The following is a 16,913-nucleotide window of genomic DNA, read 5'->3' as shown; positions in this document are numbered from 1 at the left end:
GGCATAACCAGCATTTCTCCCTCCTTATTTTTTTTATCCTTTATAAATTTGAAAGGCATAGTCCATCTCAGCTTTTGTCCTGCTAGGCAAAGAGCCTCATTAGATAGAACTTGTTCCTCTTACCATCCTGTTGGTTTTCCTCTGCATCCTGCTCAATTTATTTTACATTTCTTTAACAGAAGTGATCAGAACTGCTCCTGTTCTCCACAGCAGATTGATACAAGATCTACTGATACTTGTCCTCAATAGAGAATACCTTCCTAGGAAAACATAATTTTATACCTTCTCCTTCTCTCCTCCTACCAATTTACTAGCTTCCAAAGGACAGCAAACACACTTCTGTGTGAAAAACAAACTCTCCCAACAATATTCTCCATCTTCCCATAATCCAGGCTTTCTGTTCTTTGTGTTACAGGGAGCTGGCAGTACATTGTTACAGAGAGTAAACATGCCCATGTAAGCTGCAAGGAAGGGGCAAAGGCAAAAAAGTCAACATTTGCCACTAAGTACCCTTCAAAATGTCAAAGAATTACCAGTGACTAATGCTTACTTCTATCACTGCTACAGTAAGATACAAAACCATTCTATAAATCGTAACTTCTTACGAACTTTGCACGAGGAAGCTCACAATTCCAGAAGGCATTTAATAAAATGTCAAGAAGGGCTTTTGGACCTGGCGAGAAGGGTTGATTGTTTTCAAGTGTTTGTGGGAGTGGAGGGTGTTTTTAAGAGAGCACATCTGATATGAATAGACCTTCCTTCTTTTAAGGATGTTCCATCTGCAGAATAGAACAATTATGGGATGAGATGAACAAATTACATCGAGTTTACTTGGTCCAAATAGGTATGAGCATAATGATCTGACCTTTTCTTTAACTCATTTAAAACCAAACAAAAACAGTACTGTCAATAATTTTGCTCATCTTGACCAACAGTCAGGAAATCTCAGGGTAAACAAACAGTGGCCAACAAACAGATGGGGAAGACAAAACAAAGCTTCCACTACCATTCCTCTTATCCCCTTGGCAGCAGAAGCAACACCAAGTCTCCTCTCCATTTTCTCTCTTCAAAGTCTTCATTCTGCCCATGGAAGCAACTAAATCCAGCTTTGCCGGTATTTCTGAGAACAATTCAGAGATAGACTGAGAATCAGCTGTACTGATGCTGACTTACGTAACTTCTTTGAGGACAGTAAACCAATTACCACAGAAAATAAGGGGCTTTCAGAAACTAATGAAGTGCCACAGCCGATCTTAGACACTGCCTTCAAATAATACATTACATTGTATGTCCTAAACCAAGACCTCTTAATCAGTATTTTCTCAGATTTAAGACTTTGATTGTAAATTGTATTTCCAGACTTCCTAGTTCAAGAGTTTCTAACTGTAGAGAGTGGGCATTACACTGAGAATTAATTGTAAAGATCACACAGTAAAAAAACCGGATACCAACCATCGGTAGTGCAAGACCCTTCTGGGGCAGGTTTTTGTGAGTATGGGATTGGTGGACTACTTGAATCTGACATGTCTTCATCCTCCTCTTCATCTTCCATTTCATTAACAGTTTGGTTGGTAGAAAAGTCCAGGTTTCCATTTTGTGAATAGCGATGTACTAACTCTTTATCCAGTTCTTCTACCTTTGGCTTCACATCTGAGAGGAATCAAAAAGAAAACCATCTTTTCACGTCAGCAGCATTTGCATCTACCTCCTTTATAAAAATAGCCAGCATGCCATGCTTTCTCCTTACTGAAGTCTAAGATTCAGATTTTGTGTAACACAATGAACAGCTGTCCAGTTTGGGGGGTTTACTATTATTATTATTATTATTATTATAATAAATAAAATGCATCCCACCCTTTTCTCACACAGAAAAACAATTGAAATGTGGCATACTTTCATGGTTACCTTCCGGCAAGAAAGGAGGCTGGTCAGGATCCAGGTATAGCTGTGAGAAGATTGGCCGTGGGACCACGCTGCTACATCTCAAAGAAGCTTCTATAGAGTTATGAAGAGCTTCTTCAAAACGGGCAGATTTTAGTTGCCCTGCATATGAATTCCCCATGATCTAGAAACACATAGAAAATCACTGATAAGGGGATGAGAAAATGCATATGCAGACCATTTACAAATGAAGAGTGAGGTCTTATTAACATCCATCATGACAATGATACGAAGTTATTAAGAAAGTACGCTATGAAAATGACACCTCTAACTAGTACTACATGTTCACATTTCTCGCTCAGTCTGGTATACTACACCTTCTCATTTCAATAACAGCTTTTAGCACATTTCCAACACACTGCATACACAGCCTCTCAAAAGCCGCAGGAACCTGCCTGGTGTAGAATTTAATGGAGAATAGATAAAATCATTATTATTATTATATTTTCTAGGATTTTCAGACAGCTACAGAAGGGCAAGTACCACAGAAAATTAAAAACATCGAGCTGAGCTTCATTGTTAGTTTTCTAACAGTGTGTTTACATGATTTTATTTGTTAGTATGCCATCACTTGCAGAGAAACAATAGAGACATCCAACAACTGGATTTTTTGCTCTTGCTAATATTAACTGAAATTACGTGAAAGATCAGTTCTCTGTTTTTTCAAGGTCTTCACATCTTGTCTTCAGAGTAACACTGAATCACACGTACTCTGATCCATAGAATTCAAATAATCTAATCATATTCTTACAATAAAAGATTTAAGTAAGAAAAAAAAAGATATAAATAAATAGCAATCAAACCATACACAGCAAATGCTGTGAAATGTTTTTATTTTCAATTAGACTTTATGCTAGCATAGTGCGTACTTGAGGTAGGATTTTAGGAATGTATTCAAATGAAAAGACTTTACTTAAAATACCATAATAAAAACTAATCAATCTCTAAGAATCAGAAAATTTTTAATTCCCACAGCACATCATTTGCCTGAAGTCTGTCCATCCTCCACAACCCATGTGTTGTGTACAATCTATGCCAACTACTTTCATAGGAAACTATTAATAAAATACATAGTACGCACACATAGCCTGCTGGTGAGCCAGGCTGTTTCATTTCCCTCTCTGGCAACCATACAAAGAGACTTGCCTGTGGATGGCGATTGGCACAGATTTACCTGAGAAAGTTGGTTAATATTAACAGAGGACATTTCTAGCTTCGCAAAAGAAAACAAGATTACAATTGGAAATGCCAAGAAAGCTTAGAAACTGGCATAGAAGCAGAGTAGGAGGAAGGCTTGTTGAGGATACACTTGCTCAAGACAGGTCAGGCAGAAGTATCACAGAGCTGGGGCCCTGCTGCGCTGTGCCAGGGGAAGCTGAGAGCCCTGGAGACCAACATCAGGGAGCCAACACTGATTTCCTAACACTGCCCGAGGCCATTAGGGCAGCTGAGCCTCATTTGGAGTTGAAGGGAGAGCTAAGACGGCAGAGCAGGGGCAGGGGGACAGGAGCTGGCCTGTTTCGGTTGTGCTATCCTGATCCATCCTGCCCAAAAATACCAATTCAAAGTATTAATGCTTTAGTGTTTCTGCTTTTGGTTCTACCTCTAAATGCCTGGTGCAATTAGGAAGGGCTTAGTTTCCCTCCTCCCAATGTAAAAACGTGAGGCAGATCCCAGTGAGTGCACCGCAGCAGCAGCACAGGAGGCAGCAGCAGCATAATGAGGTTTAGATGTGTTGATGTGTGTGGAGAGGGGTTGAGGAGGCAGCAAAGGGTCTGGAGGAAAAGGAAGCTGGTGAAATTAGAAGGGCAAGGGGAAAAAAATAAAAAGAGGAACCCCACCCATTTCTGTTGTTCATCCATGTTCCTGCCATTATCTGCATTTAAATGTGACCAAAACCAGTGATTTAATGTAGCTAAATCAATGCTCATTGTTACAAAAAGTTATCCAAATAATATGTCTACCCTACATTCCTCCAGGAGGCCACATGGCAAAATTAAACAAATAAAACCCAGCTACTTTGTCGAGTGAAATTAAGACAAGGTTTCCCTAAAACTCTGCACATGTGACAGCATCTGTGAGCTCAGGGGGATGTTGGACAGACAGTCCCCAGCGCAATTGAGACTCTCTGACACAGTGTCTGAGTGAAAATGGAGCTGGACTTGACTGAGGAGCTCCTCCCCAGTCTCACATGCCTGTTTTTCTCCTGTCAGCACTGATATACCAGCTCTCACCCTCACACCCACTGTCCTCTCTATTTGTCCATGCTGCACCAAACTATGCCAGAGCATACCTGCATGCACTGAGAGGCTTCTAAGAAGCAGCAGGTTTGATCTGGGGGTAAATAATTATTTCCACATCTACACACACACTAATCGGAGCTAATTCAGCACAGAGCTGGTTAAATTCACAGAGATGAGCAGTTCGTACATCTGTAATACTTTATTCCAGCCCTCATCTTTCCTTTTACCTGCACCACTGGGTAGCAGTGAAATTCACAATTTGCCTACTTCTCCTAACAACCTTTTGAACTCTGCTTTGGATTGGACTCTGCAGGATGTTACTATGTGCATTATGTGGAGTACATATGTATAGTAAGATTTGCTGTTGTATGTTCTCCACAGACACACATCTTCTTGCCAAGGAAGGAGATTCAGTTTGACAACGGCCGCTCTTCAGGCTTTCCCTTTTTACCTCACCATCTTTGCCACTCTACTCAGTCCAAAGATTTTTATTTCATTCCTTCAAACTTTAGTACAGACAAGCAATTAAAATTGAGTAATTTCAAAATGAAACCTGCAGCAAAACATGAAATGAGGATAATTTCCTAATATTCAGATCACATGCATCTCCAGGCGCTGTCATTCTCATCCTCTGCAGATACTTAGGCACCATGTATTACTATCCAACACATCCCCACTGCTGCTATGCTTCTTTAAAGCAGATGTCCTAAACCTGCTTCAAGTCTTCTTTGCAGTGACCCAGCACTGAACTAGAGGATTCACTGGGACATTTGCTGGAGCAACAGAGTTGAAAAGCAGCCCTCACATCTCAGTCTGGGTCCTTACAAAGACACGCGAAAAAAGCAATAATGAAATTCCACTAACCTGACCACAAGGGAGGTAGTATTAATGCTATATGTTTTAATCAAAAAATAAATACGGGCATTCATTAAGCGAATAAAACCTACAATTACTGGGAGCTTCCATCAAAGCAGACAGAAATGGAAGCAATAAAAGCCAAATTTCAAAGATGGTTGATTTTAGCACTGCACCACTCAACCGTGCAGTGAAGGACCCAGGGAAATTCTGATCACTCTTTCAACCCCAGAAGCTGAACTTACAAGGAAGTCTTGTTAACTCAAGCAAATAATCTTGTCCCAGGTGGTCATCCAGGTTTCAAAAGATCCGTGCAGAAACATGATGCTGGATGTTCAAGAAGAGCCCAGGTCCAGCAGTGTGTAAGTACAGTAAACATTACCCACTAGAAAAATGGTAACTGGTAATAGTAAAATGGTTTAGAAAAATGGTACTACAGTACTTCACATACCAAAAAAAAGCAACCTCTGAAAAGTGGATTGTTACTCAATAGCTCTTGGGAGCTGGAACTGCACATTGAGTTGAAGCCTTTGCTAGTAAAAACATAATCAGATCATTCAGTACACCAGATACCGCATATTTGGCCTCCAGGTAGGTCATGACCCCAGAGACTTTAAAGGAGAGGAACTGAACAGGAGGATGAGGGAGGGGGTGAGTGTTGTTGTTATGGCTTAAAGCAATTTCACAATTACCTGATAGCGAATGATGAATCTGATGCAAACACCCTCCATTAAGTCGGCTCTATCAAGTCCTTACTTTGTGTTTAACCTAATGATGTAATTGTGTTCTCCAAAACACATAATCTGGCTTCTGATCTGGCCTAACCCCACAGGAAAGTTTCTCTTCAAAGGAAAAGAAAGCAAGTTCCTTCACAAGGAACAAAAAGCAAGTTCCTGCCAGGCTCAGCACAGCTTCTGTATCTCAAAGGGTTATCTTAGGCAAAGAGAGACCAGGCATCTATTTATGCTGCAGAATTGTTTGGGAACTGGTTGTTTCAGGCACAGCTAGCATTTTCTATTATTTACGTCATTCTTATTGATGTTCTGAGAGTATTATTTTTTCCCATTAGAGCATCATTAGGATGCATTATGAACATACATACAGCAGAAAGGATGACAATTGATAATGACAATAACAAATATGTATACTAATTAAAAGCGTAGACTTTGAAGTCAAAAATATATATCCAGCATTAACTGTAGCATTCAGTAGTGAAAGACTTATGTGTGAGTCAATGCGAGAGTGAAAGGCAGGGTAGTCTCATTAACAGATCCCTTACCTCATAACCTTTGTAAGATCCCTTTTTCCCCCCATAGTCCTTTCAAGATCCTGAGATACTCGCCCTGCTTTTGTCTTGGTCAAGAATATTCAAATTCAACTGTAAAAGAGTTTACAATCTTCTGTAGCAAGTAGTAGATAAATAGTCCATTCACAAAGCCTTTCAGGAAAAAATGGTTAGTTTGCATTGCCTCTGTTTACAGTGGAGTTTACTTTCATTTTTATTTTTTATTTTATTTTGAAGAAAGTATAGATAGCATCCAATATTGCTAAAATCTAGTCTTTCAGTCTGATATTGCCACTACTGTGTCAGAGGAATGGGAAAAATCAAGGATGCTTTTTTTTTCCTGACAAGGTTTTTCCTCTTATAGCTCAATTAATAGTATTAGTACTTGGAGTACTGCATCAGATTACCTGTGATCTGGACAATTCCACAGACAGAGAAAGACAAATGGACACACGGCAGAGCTACACACACAGGATGGTGCAATAGGGCAGCTGTTTCCCCACAATGTGAAACAGAAAGCAAATCACAAGTGGTGCCTAACATGGAGGTTGCTGTGCCCTTACTGCTCCATTCCTTTCACCCCATGACTATATCCACTGTCTTCAGGCACAGTTCACAAAACAATAAACATACTAAAGATAAAATTCACACCTGAATTCAGGATGGTGTTAGTAAGTTGAACTTACATGCATGAAACTGTGAACTTTAAATCATAGAATCATAGCACAGTTAGGGTTGGAAAGGACCTTAAGATCATCTAGTTCCAACCCCCCTGCCATGGGCAGGGACACCCCACACTAAACCATGCCACCCAAGGCCTCATCCAACCTGGCCTTGAACACCACCAAGGATGGAGCATTCACAACCTCCCTGGGCAACCCATTCCAGTGCCTCACCACCCTCTCAGTGAAGAATTTCTTCCTTAAATCCAATCTAAACTTCCCCTGTTTAAGTTTTAAGCCATTAGCCCTTGTCCTGTCACTACAGTCCCTAATGAATAGTCCATCCCCAGCATCCCTGTAGGCCCCCTTCAGATACTGGAAGGCTGCTATGAGATCTCCATGCAGCCTTCTCTTCTCCAGGCTGAACAGCCCCAACTTTCTCAGCCTGTCTTCATACGGGAGGTGCTCCAGTCCCAAATACTGCAAAAATTAAGTCTGAATTGCAGTTTTAAATTAAAAGTCAGTGATTTGGGAGTTTTCAGCTTCAGAGTATAAATCAGCAGTGATTTAACACTGAAGGTGAAAAAGGAAAACCACCAAGAATGGAAACTGAAACATAATCTCAACTCTTTTACTTAAAATCTGGAATGCCTCATTAGGTGTTTTTTTTAACAGTATTATTTACTGAACTGCACACATAAAAAGGAGTTTACAGCTGCAGTCAAACATAGAATATATTGTGAGGTGCAGTGTTACTGCAAGTTAAGCTCAAGTCAAGTTTTACAAAATGGTAGTTCAGAAGTTTAAAGTTACAAGTTCAGCACTCACATTTATTGCCTAACATCCTGCATTTTCCTTCATTTTTCAAATGTTCTGATAAAAATGTCTCAAGCTTCAGATGCAATCTTTTGTAAGGCTCAAGGTTTAAAACAGTATTTTAAAGTTAAGTCTGTGTAGATAGAATCAAATTACATAAACCCAACAACAGTCAGTTTTTCTTCTCCCCAAACTGGAGCTGGAAATCGTTTCACAAGATTTCTGCACATGAAGCTGTGACAAGAACTGTACAGACCTTGCACTGAATTTACTCTTCTCCATGTTACAGCTCCCACTCAGAAAAGAAATGTTGCGTTTCAGGTTGGCTGAACTCTCATGGCACACAGAGAGACGAGTATTTGTGCAGTCAGTGCACTGGGGATGCTCAACACATTCCTCTAGCAAGGACTGAGAAGATTCAAGGATTAAGCATGTGGCAAACTTCATCTGATGCTATTTCATCAGTAAACAAGCAGATGAAAGAAGACGTCTGAGTTCATTACTTAATTCACGTGAACTCATACAGTGACTACACACTATGCAAAAATTAGTTTCTGTGAATAAATGATGCTATGATAGAAGCATTTAAAGCAATATATGCCTTCCTGAACATGTAAAATTACATGAAAAAGTACTATAAAGACCCTGGAACATTAATGAAGCAAAACAAGCCAATACCATTTGGTGGGGTACTTCTAATCAGGAACATCTTTTGACAACTATTGTAAATGCACAGCTCATTTTCATGGGCAAAGACTGTCTTATGCATGTAAATACTCATATACAGATAGGCACCATATGTTCTATCACCAGTTGCATGCACCCATACACTGTTACTGTCTTTTTTACACTGTCATCCACCCACATCTGTTAACACAACCCTCCTCTACCCCCCAAGCTTTTGCAAATATACCATTTACCTAGGTATTTCTCCTCTGCCTTCCTACTGTGGAAAAAGGAACTTAATTAGAAACCATAAATAAACCATATTTTGTGTTTATAATATTAAATATACGTATATCCTTCTTAGTCTTCTCCCATTGCATCGCCCGTTGTTTCATGGAAAGGTCAATGATACAGGGTTGTGAACAGTGACGGGAAGTCAGATGACAATGAATTTGACCATAAAGGCTATAGAAGAGTAGAAGAGTTAATTAACTGAAAATTCAGTTGCCAGAAATGCAATGTCTTTCATAATATAGAAGCTTTCCAGAGTTAATCATGTCAATTTAGCGTATTCTGACTCTAAGGCTTTTAGAGCCCTTTTAAATGATGTTATGAAATCAGCAGGTAAGTTACTGTGACCTTTTTTCAGGGTTTTTGAAATTAATTTGTAGAAGATGGAGCAAATCTTTTTATGCTACTGGGATCTTTCACAATGTACATAGGGAATGGAACATTACCATCTACCTTCAACAAGAGAGCTACATTTTCTCTTTTTTTCTCTCTTCTTTCAACAGAAAAACCTTCAGGTGGAAAAAAAAAGTTATCACCCTACAAAGCTAGTTTCTAATTTTGAAGTTCTGCTAATACTGAAGACTTCATTATTTTACAGGGAGTATGTACTCACACATTTAAAAGGAATATGTACTTGGATGCTTACACACTCATTGCAGAAGGGGCACAAATATCAGTAAGGAGCACTTCTGAAAATCTCAGCCTGCTTCCTTGAAACGAGCATGCTTATACATAGCTTTCCTCATTTATGTTCTCTGCCCTAAATCAATAGGCCTACTAACCACATTATTATTGCCGGTGCAATACAACCAAATTGGTCATGGTGCTTAATCCCAACTCTAGGATCAAGGCATATTTTTGCTGTGTAATTTTGATTTTGCAATTAGCTGCTGACATGAATTATGATTTATTCTCCTAACAACTTGGGGTTGTAGCACAGTTAGGCAAGGTACACATTTGAATCCTTTCAGCTACCACTGCTAGTAACACAGCAGATAAAACTAATGTAGTATATAAATAATTAGTGTAATAACTATTTAAATTACCATAACTGCATGTAGCATTTTGCTCCTTACTGAAATGTTTTTCTGAGCCCAACTTTGTTCCCCATATTATGTATTCAAAATTGATACCTGTTCCCAAATCTAACAGTTATTGAAACCTTGTTACTTTTATATACTTTTCATATGCATAAGTGTACAGTCATTCACTGACAATATATATTTTGCTAGGAATATACAGATCTTACTGTAAGTTGTTAGCTAACAACTATATCAAGTAACTACTAATTCAAATTATTCAGAACTATTACAGTCTTGTTACATCTTTCTAAATACAAAACACAAGTCCGTATTTGTCAACAATTTTAATGCTGATAATTATCACTAACTGCTTACTTTCATGAATTATATTTTTTTCCTTGAAGGATCGCATCTGTCCTGAGAAAGGAAAAGTTACCAGGGTTTCAAAAGAGCCATCCAATGACAGAATATGAACATTAATAATGATATCTCAGCTTGCACTGCTCATGAAACAGAAGGGATGATGATCTCTATCAAGCAGATGTGGTCTGGTTACGAAGATGCTGAGCACTTCACCTACAATCCCCAGCATCCTTTGAATACCTTATCAGTAAAGTTTGATATTAACTCTTCAACACAACTGGACTAAAGAAGGCCACCATATGAAGCTAATGATATTTATGTGCTTTCCAATCACAGATTTTGCTCAACTTGTTTGTAATTCTTATTAATTTTTTTTCCTGCACATCCTTTCTATACCACTTATCTGCCTTCAAACCTCGATACTGTAGGTATAAATTCACCTGCCTGCTGTTGTTTATTTCTTCAACAACACTATGGAGTAGTACTGTGCACTATGGCTTAGTAAATGATGTATGTAAATCTTTAGGCCATTAGTCTGCAAAAATATATGTTTTAAACATCATAGTTTATGCTTTTTATTTATTGCATGCACCAGCTACCATTTATACAGGAACTTATACACACACTGCTTGACATTTTTTAAGACTGCTAATCAAGATGACATTATTTGACAGAAAAGCAGTGTAAAATTTCACCACCATGATCCAGAAAATGGAAGCTAAAATGCAATCCCTTCTGACACACTTCAACTTCAGATTGCACAGTACAACTGTTAAGCAGAAAAACCTTAGTAAAAATAACGCCAGGTATCTGTATCTGCAGTAAAAGTGGTTTTCCCTGTGCTCTTCTTTTTATTATTTATTTTCTAGATTTTTTTTTCATGTAAAAGTGCTACTAAATAAGGGAGACAAAAGAAATTTTTACTGCCAAGCAATATAAACTAATTGCTGCTATTTGTCTTACAGCGACATTACTTGCTCTGAAAATTCTTAATTCTAACAACACCTACTAACTGACACCACTAAAAATATACCTTTCTGAGTAATGGTAATACAGATTACATTGGCTCTTAAAACTTCCCAAACAGAGATGACCTGATTCTTCAGGAACATCCACTCAGTATTTTCTTTTTCCACAACATTCATATTATCTGGTGTGTGTTCTGGTTTGTGACAGCTATAATAGACTACAAATAAGGCACTGGAGTAGGACTTTGTAAACTTCTGCTGTAAGCAAACCTTTCCCCTCTGTTGAAGCTGTCAGATTTGGAGATCTAGCATGTCAGTTCTTCAAATACACAACCTGAAAGTAATTTTGGGGTTACCAACTCGAAAAAAAGAGACAGTCTCTGCAGCCAGAGCATGTCTGCAACACTGCAAAGGATAACACCCTGCACCCAAGAGCCTCATATGCAGTGTTTCCCACATCCGCTTCATCTGTAAAGTGCATAATCCAGCCAAAAGCACCATCAAGTTTTATTCCTTTCCCTCTCCAGGAACATGATGAAACAAATCCCTAGCACAGATTTCCAAATTAAAAGGTTAAATTAAATCAAGGAGTGATAAAGATTGTCTTAAGCAATCAAACTTGCCTTCCCTAACACAAACTTGGATAGAAGAGGTTTAAATGGGATGTTGGTTCCTCACCATCTCCGAAAAAATACTCTTTTCCTCCCTAAAGTCCTGCCTGAAAACAAAACAAGTCTGAAAGAGAGTTCTCCTTGGTTTTTACAAGGCTTGGAAACCATCAGCCCTAAAAAGGAACCATCTAAGGTGGAAACAAGCCCCTCTTCTTTTGTGAAAAGGTTGTGACAAAATGTCCACCAGATTTACTCAGAGCATGTTCCTGCACAGCTCTTCTGAAAATACCATTTTCAAATAGATCCAAATGATCACATTTCTGCTCCTCTGAACTCAGAATATGTATTAGAAAGAACAATCAATTTTCTTCTTATCTGAAGCTCCCATAGAGAGGCATATCTAACATCATTCTTCTGCAGTCACTTTTAGCCCTTAATGCAGAGACCAAAAAAACCCAGCCCCTGATCAAAGCCAGCTGGTTTCATGGCCATTTCTATGCAAACGCAATGCACTGAACAGACAAGAAAGCCCTGCATAGGTCAAAACTGTAACAATCAGCTTAAATCCACAAGTAATGTCAAGTCTAACATCGTTTGGACATTTTTTGCATCTTCTCTGATGCTGGGAAGCAGTGTCTAAATTGCTCATAGAACTTTCATTTCCAAAGAAGTGATAGATTTATCATATTTAATTTTGGTGGAAATGAACTTCAAAGTGCAGAGTTCTTTGTGGAGTTCTTCCTTTTACACGTGTTCATCATGTGTCAAAGCTGACTCTACTTTCTCCCCTCCCCAGAATACCACAAATTCTTCGGTAAAATAAACAAAGCTCTGTCCAGAATCTCTGAAGTTACCAGAGGCAACCCCTGTTTGAGATCAAAGATGTGCATCACTACTGGGCCTTCTGCAACATTCCAGATTTCAGTTAAGATGAAATTTGCAACAAATGGGCAATCAGCAGCACAAAACTTTAACACCACATCCAGGCATGTATCTTAAAAGAAGAGCTTTAACATTCAAGCTGCGTTTTCTACATACTTAGGAATCCCAATATGTATTTGTTAGATAAATATCCACAAATGGCATTTTTATAATGCCATTTTGGTCTGGCAAAGAAAAACATTTATCTTTAATTAAAACAGAAATGCAAAAATTCAAAATTACATACTATTAACACTTAGTAGGAGAAGAAAACCATTTTCTCTTTCTAATGCTTATATTTGTGCTATGATGCAACTCATGACCCACTACAATAAATTGTATATGGGATCTTTGTGTCTTGGAAGAAGAAAAAAGTGATAATAAAATACATTATTTGTTGAAGACGTTAGATATGCTTCTTGTCTTGTTTTTCTCCCAAAAGGAAAAGTCTTAATGATGTTTGCAGGCTGGACTAGTCTATCCACAACATAAACATGCTAGCAGAGGCAATCTTGATTCCCAAAGCTGCTATTCTGCTTTAGTGAGTCAATAACACAGAAGATTCCCAGGTTCTGTGCATTCTTGAAGGAGTGTACAGAAAACTTCCAGTAAATACTGGCATTCAAGAAACTAGTGCTCATAGTACTTTTTTTGACTGTTGCCACAGTAGAATATAAATACTATGCATAAAATTCACCCTGTACACTAAAATCCACTTGGAAAAAAAAAAATCAAAACCAAACTCAAAACCTGATATTCACTTTGTAAATAAAGAAGAATTTTCCTCCAGTAGATGAGAAAAAAAGTCTCAACAATTCATGCACTTCCATTTTGCACACTGAGTAATTAAATTCTAGGGTTACAAATAAAATTAAGCATTATAGCTCAAATACGTATTTCTCTAAGCAGTTTTATTATACATTTTATGTAGCACTTAATTCCATATAGATATACATGTAAAATATGATATTCATTGTTTATAGGGATAAAGCTGAAAATAGACTCAAACAGATATCTCTGAGTTTCTACAGCAAAGGCCAGTCCAACCTCATTGATAAATAAACCACCTAAATCCTTTCTTCATTTGTTATTGCCTTATTGCAAAAGTATGAAGCTGAAGCCTAGAAAGTCAAAGTTAAGGCCTGACCTTCCATCTCTATCCTATCTGGCCACTCCCTTGTGTACCCCTCAAACACACATGCTATCATTTCCTGATGAGTTTAGAAAGGGTTATCAGGAGGGTTTCAAGACATGTGTCAGTTTTGTAGCAACCTGAATGCTATGCAAACATCTTCTCTGTTTAATAGGCGATTTGTATTTTAGTAGGTTTATCCATTCCCAACTTTATTTGTTTAAAGGTGCCTTAACCTTGACATAAATCAATGTTAAGCACCTGCATAGAGTAATTCTGAAGAGTTTAAAAATTAAGCTCTTTGAAGAGCTGTATTTTGCAAGCATGATTTTTTATTAAAAAAGAAAAAATAATTACTTAACTTCTTTGCTCCTTTTTCCCCCTTTAAAATTACGCAATTTAATCTTTTTCACTGCTTTTACAGTGTTCTCTTAAAGATCTTGATGAAACACCAGGTTAGTCACTATAAAAATGCCAGCACCGCTGGCTCCCAAGGATCTTTTTCTTCCTAACACAACAATGAGTGTTTGTGTAAGACAGGAGGGCCAAAGAGACCGAGGCCTCTGGTTGTGTCTTGCAGCAACCCCCCCCTTCCAAAGGAAAACAAAAAGCACTGAACCTTTTCTGCCACATGCCTGGTCCTTCCCCCACCACCTTTCTGGTGAAGACAGCCATTATTACGTTTCCTTTTGGGTTATTTACAAGGTCTTGGCTCTGACATTGATTTCTTATCTGTTTCTATGACAAATGTTAAGTGTTAATAAGCTGTCGCTTTAAAGTAAGATAATGCCAAACAAATTATAGGAATTAATTAATCAAAACCTATTCTTTAACATTATTTGTGAGCACTGAAACAAGAACAGCAAATATTGCTGGAGACCAGGAAATCCCCACATTTTTTTTCAACCAATTAATAATAGTAGACTAAAAGAAGTTATAGTTTAAACTAGGCAGTATCTTGATATCTAAAGTGAATTTGCCAGGGGATATAGAATAACCAGGCAGGCACAGCTCCCTAAGGAACAAAGTGTTTTAATTTGTAAGTTAAGGTTTATACTTCTCAATTTTTCAAGTATTTTGCTCACTGTATGAATTTTGAGATCAAAGGTGAAAGTTCAGAAATCTTTTTGGTTACAGAACCATTAAAATGATAAACATTTGGGATCTCAAAGTACACTTCTACTCTAACTGCCTTTTCAGACCCGCATTGACTGCACTATAATAGCTGCCAACATTTGGTAAGGATTAGCCTTTCGTTTAGACAAAAGCAAGCATTCCTTAGCTAAATCAGCACTTTTTGCCATCAGACTCATAAAACCTTTTCACAACACAGATTTTCAAGAGAATCCTTTAGGGTTTTAGGATGCTGCTCCTTTTACTAAGTAACAAAATACACCCCAGGGTGTCTCATTGACCGCACTCAGCTGTCCTTTGACCTCTGCAATTGTTTAGCCTAACTTCAGGGCTACAGAATCTGCCTCCCCCCATCAAAAAGGCTAATGTTGCTTCCTCCTAGCACCTGGCAAAGCAAAATGCTAGAGGTTCCCCCCCTTTTCCAGACTCTACCATGCTCCAGATGTTGCCAAGCAAAATGTTCCTGCAGGCAGGTTTTGGGAACCCGCAAGCGCCACTCAACCTGGGCTATGGCCATGACCCCCTTGCTCTGCTCTGCGTTGCCCTTGCCCCAGGGATACAACAGGTCATAAAGCAGGAATAGATCTTCAGCCTTCTGGGTACACTGGCTATTTAAATGCAACAAGAAACTATGCGAGCCCAATATTGTATAGTGAGGCAAGCCTCCCCCCCACTTTAAGAAGTCAGGAAAAAAAGATGTGTGAGAATCTCAGTTGGAAGCACAAATCTATCCCGATCATTACAAAGATCTGCATTCTTCTTGCCATTTGTTTTAAAGCCTTTGGGAGGACAAACAAGCAAACAAACATCCATCCTCCAAGTGCATAAAACGGCTATTTAGCTAGCTTCTTAGGTATTTGCAGCGGCTCAAAGTAAAACAGCAGATGAAAATTGTTACAGCTTCAAAAGAACTGTCATTAAATAATGAAGTTGATCTCACTGCGGATATGTAACAATAAAAATGGAAGCACAAATCAGCCCTCTTTGGTGAAGGCTGTTCAATTATATGAACTGGGTCTCAAGATTTTTTTTAAGAACCTAAACATTTCACATGCTTGAAGCAAAACTAAAACAATTATTTACAGTCTACACTGTTCCTAAAATGCAGTCAATGCAAATGAAAGCACAGATGCTGAACAAAAACATGCAATATATTGTCTATTAGGAAAGGCAAGTAAAGTACCTTCTTGGATTCCTTTTAACCTATTCGAAATGCAGTCATGATTAAAGGATGCAGCTAAGAGTCTGAGAAGCCTTGCTGCGAAGTTGCTTAAAACTCCTTAACACCTGAAAAATAAGAAAGGAGAGAAAAGGTCAGAATTATATATCAGAATATAGTTTATAGCAACCCAAGAAAACCTGACTATCTAAACCTGGTTTAGGGTGAAAATTGAACTGGGGTGGGGAAAGGAGGACTGACAAAAAAGCATCTTTTATTTATAGGAATACTTGGTTGAATCTGCATGGCTGCTTTTCTGCGTTCTACCCCATATAAAGAACAAGTCTGTCACAGAATCATCTGCACGTGTTTTGCACTGAAGCTGCCAGATGAAATATTAGGAACTTAGAGCAGCAATATTAGAAAATTAATTGTCACAGAAACATAAAAAAATAGATGATAATGTAGAAGCAATTATTTTCCTATTGGTTTAAAAAGGAACAAACTGAATGGGTGAGCAGTTATCTACGCTCGAAATGGAGGTCAATGTTCAAAATGAAATCAGAATTAGCTGGTTGCTCTCCTATCTAACATCCTAGAAAGGTATTTAACTGAAAACATTTCTAATAAAAATTGCAGTTTATTAAAGAGAATACACTTGAAATACCCCAAAGAATGGCATCAATGGTGTAGCAAGCATCAGGCAGAAGAGCAACTTCTAAAATACCCAGGGCTATACAGAACAGTAATTATCATCAGGAAAGGCTTTAAATCAAGTTATCATTGACTGGACTTCGACAAGACTTTCTTATGCACAAAAGCTGGTTTGGCTTCTCAACAGAAA

General features: G+C 38.2%; 1 protein-coding gene across 4 annotated transcripts in view; it reads right to left on the bottom strand.

Annotated features, from left to right (window-relative positions):
• Positions 1 to 2,062, bottom strand: part of GREB1L (GREB1 like retinoic acid receptor coactivator) — a gene marked incomplete at both ends in the record, with an annotated part of 57,808 nt that extends 55,746 nt beyond the window's left edge. For 3 of the 4 annotated variants that reach the window (XM_080611099.1, XM_080611100.1, XM_080611102.1), the window contains 2 exons: positions 1,453 to 1,650; positions 1,894 to 2,062. In XM_080611099.1, coding sequence (XP_080467225.1) covers positions 1,453 to 1,650; positions 1,894 to 2,062 — 367 coding nt within the window. The remainder of the gene's footprint in view (positions 1 to 1,452; positions 1,651 to 1,893) is intronic. The other variant, XM_080611101.1, reaches the window with a different exon arrangement.
• Positions 2,063 to 16,913: the final 14,851 nt, after the last annotated feature.

This window comes from Psittacula echo, assembly GCF_963264785.1.
Source record: "Psittacula echo genome assembly, chromosome: 2".
In the NCBI taxonomy this organism is placed as follows: Eukaryota; Metazoa; Chordata; class Aves; order Psittaciformes; family Psittacidae; genus Psittacula; species Psittacula echo.
The sequence above is the reverse complement of the archived record's forward strand: the minus strand, read 5'-3'. Positions and strand labels throughout refer to the sequence as shown.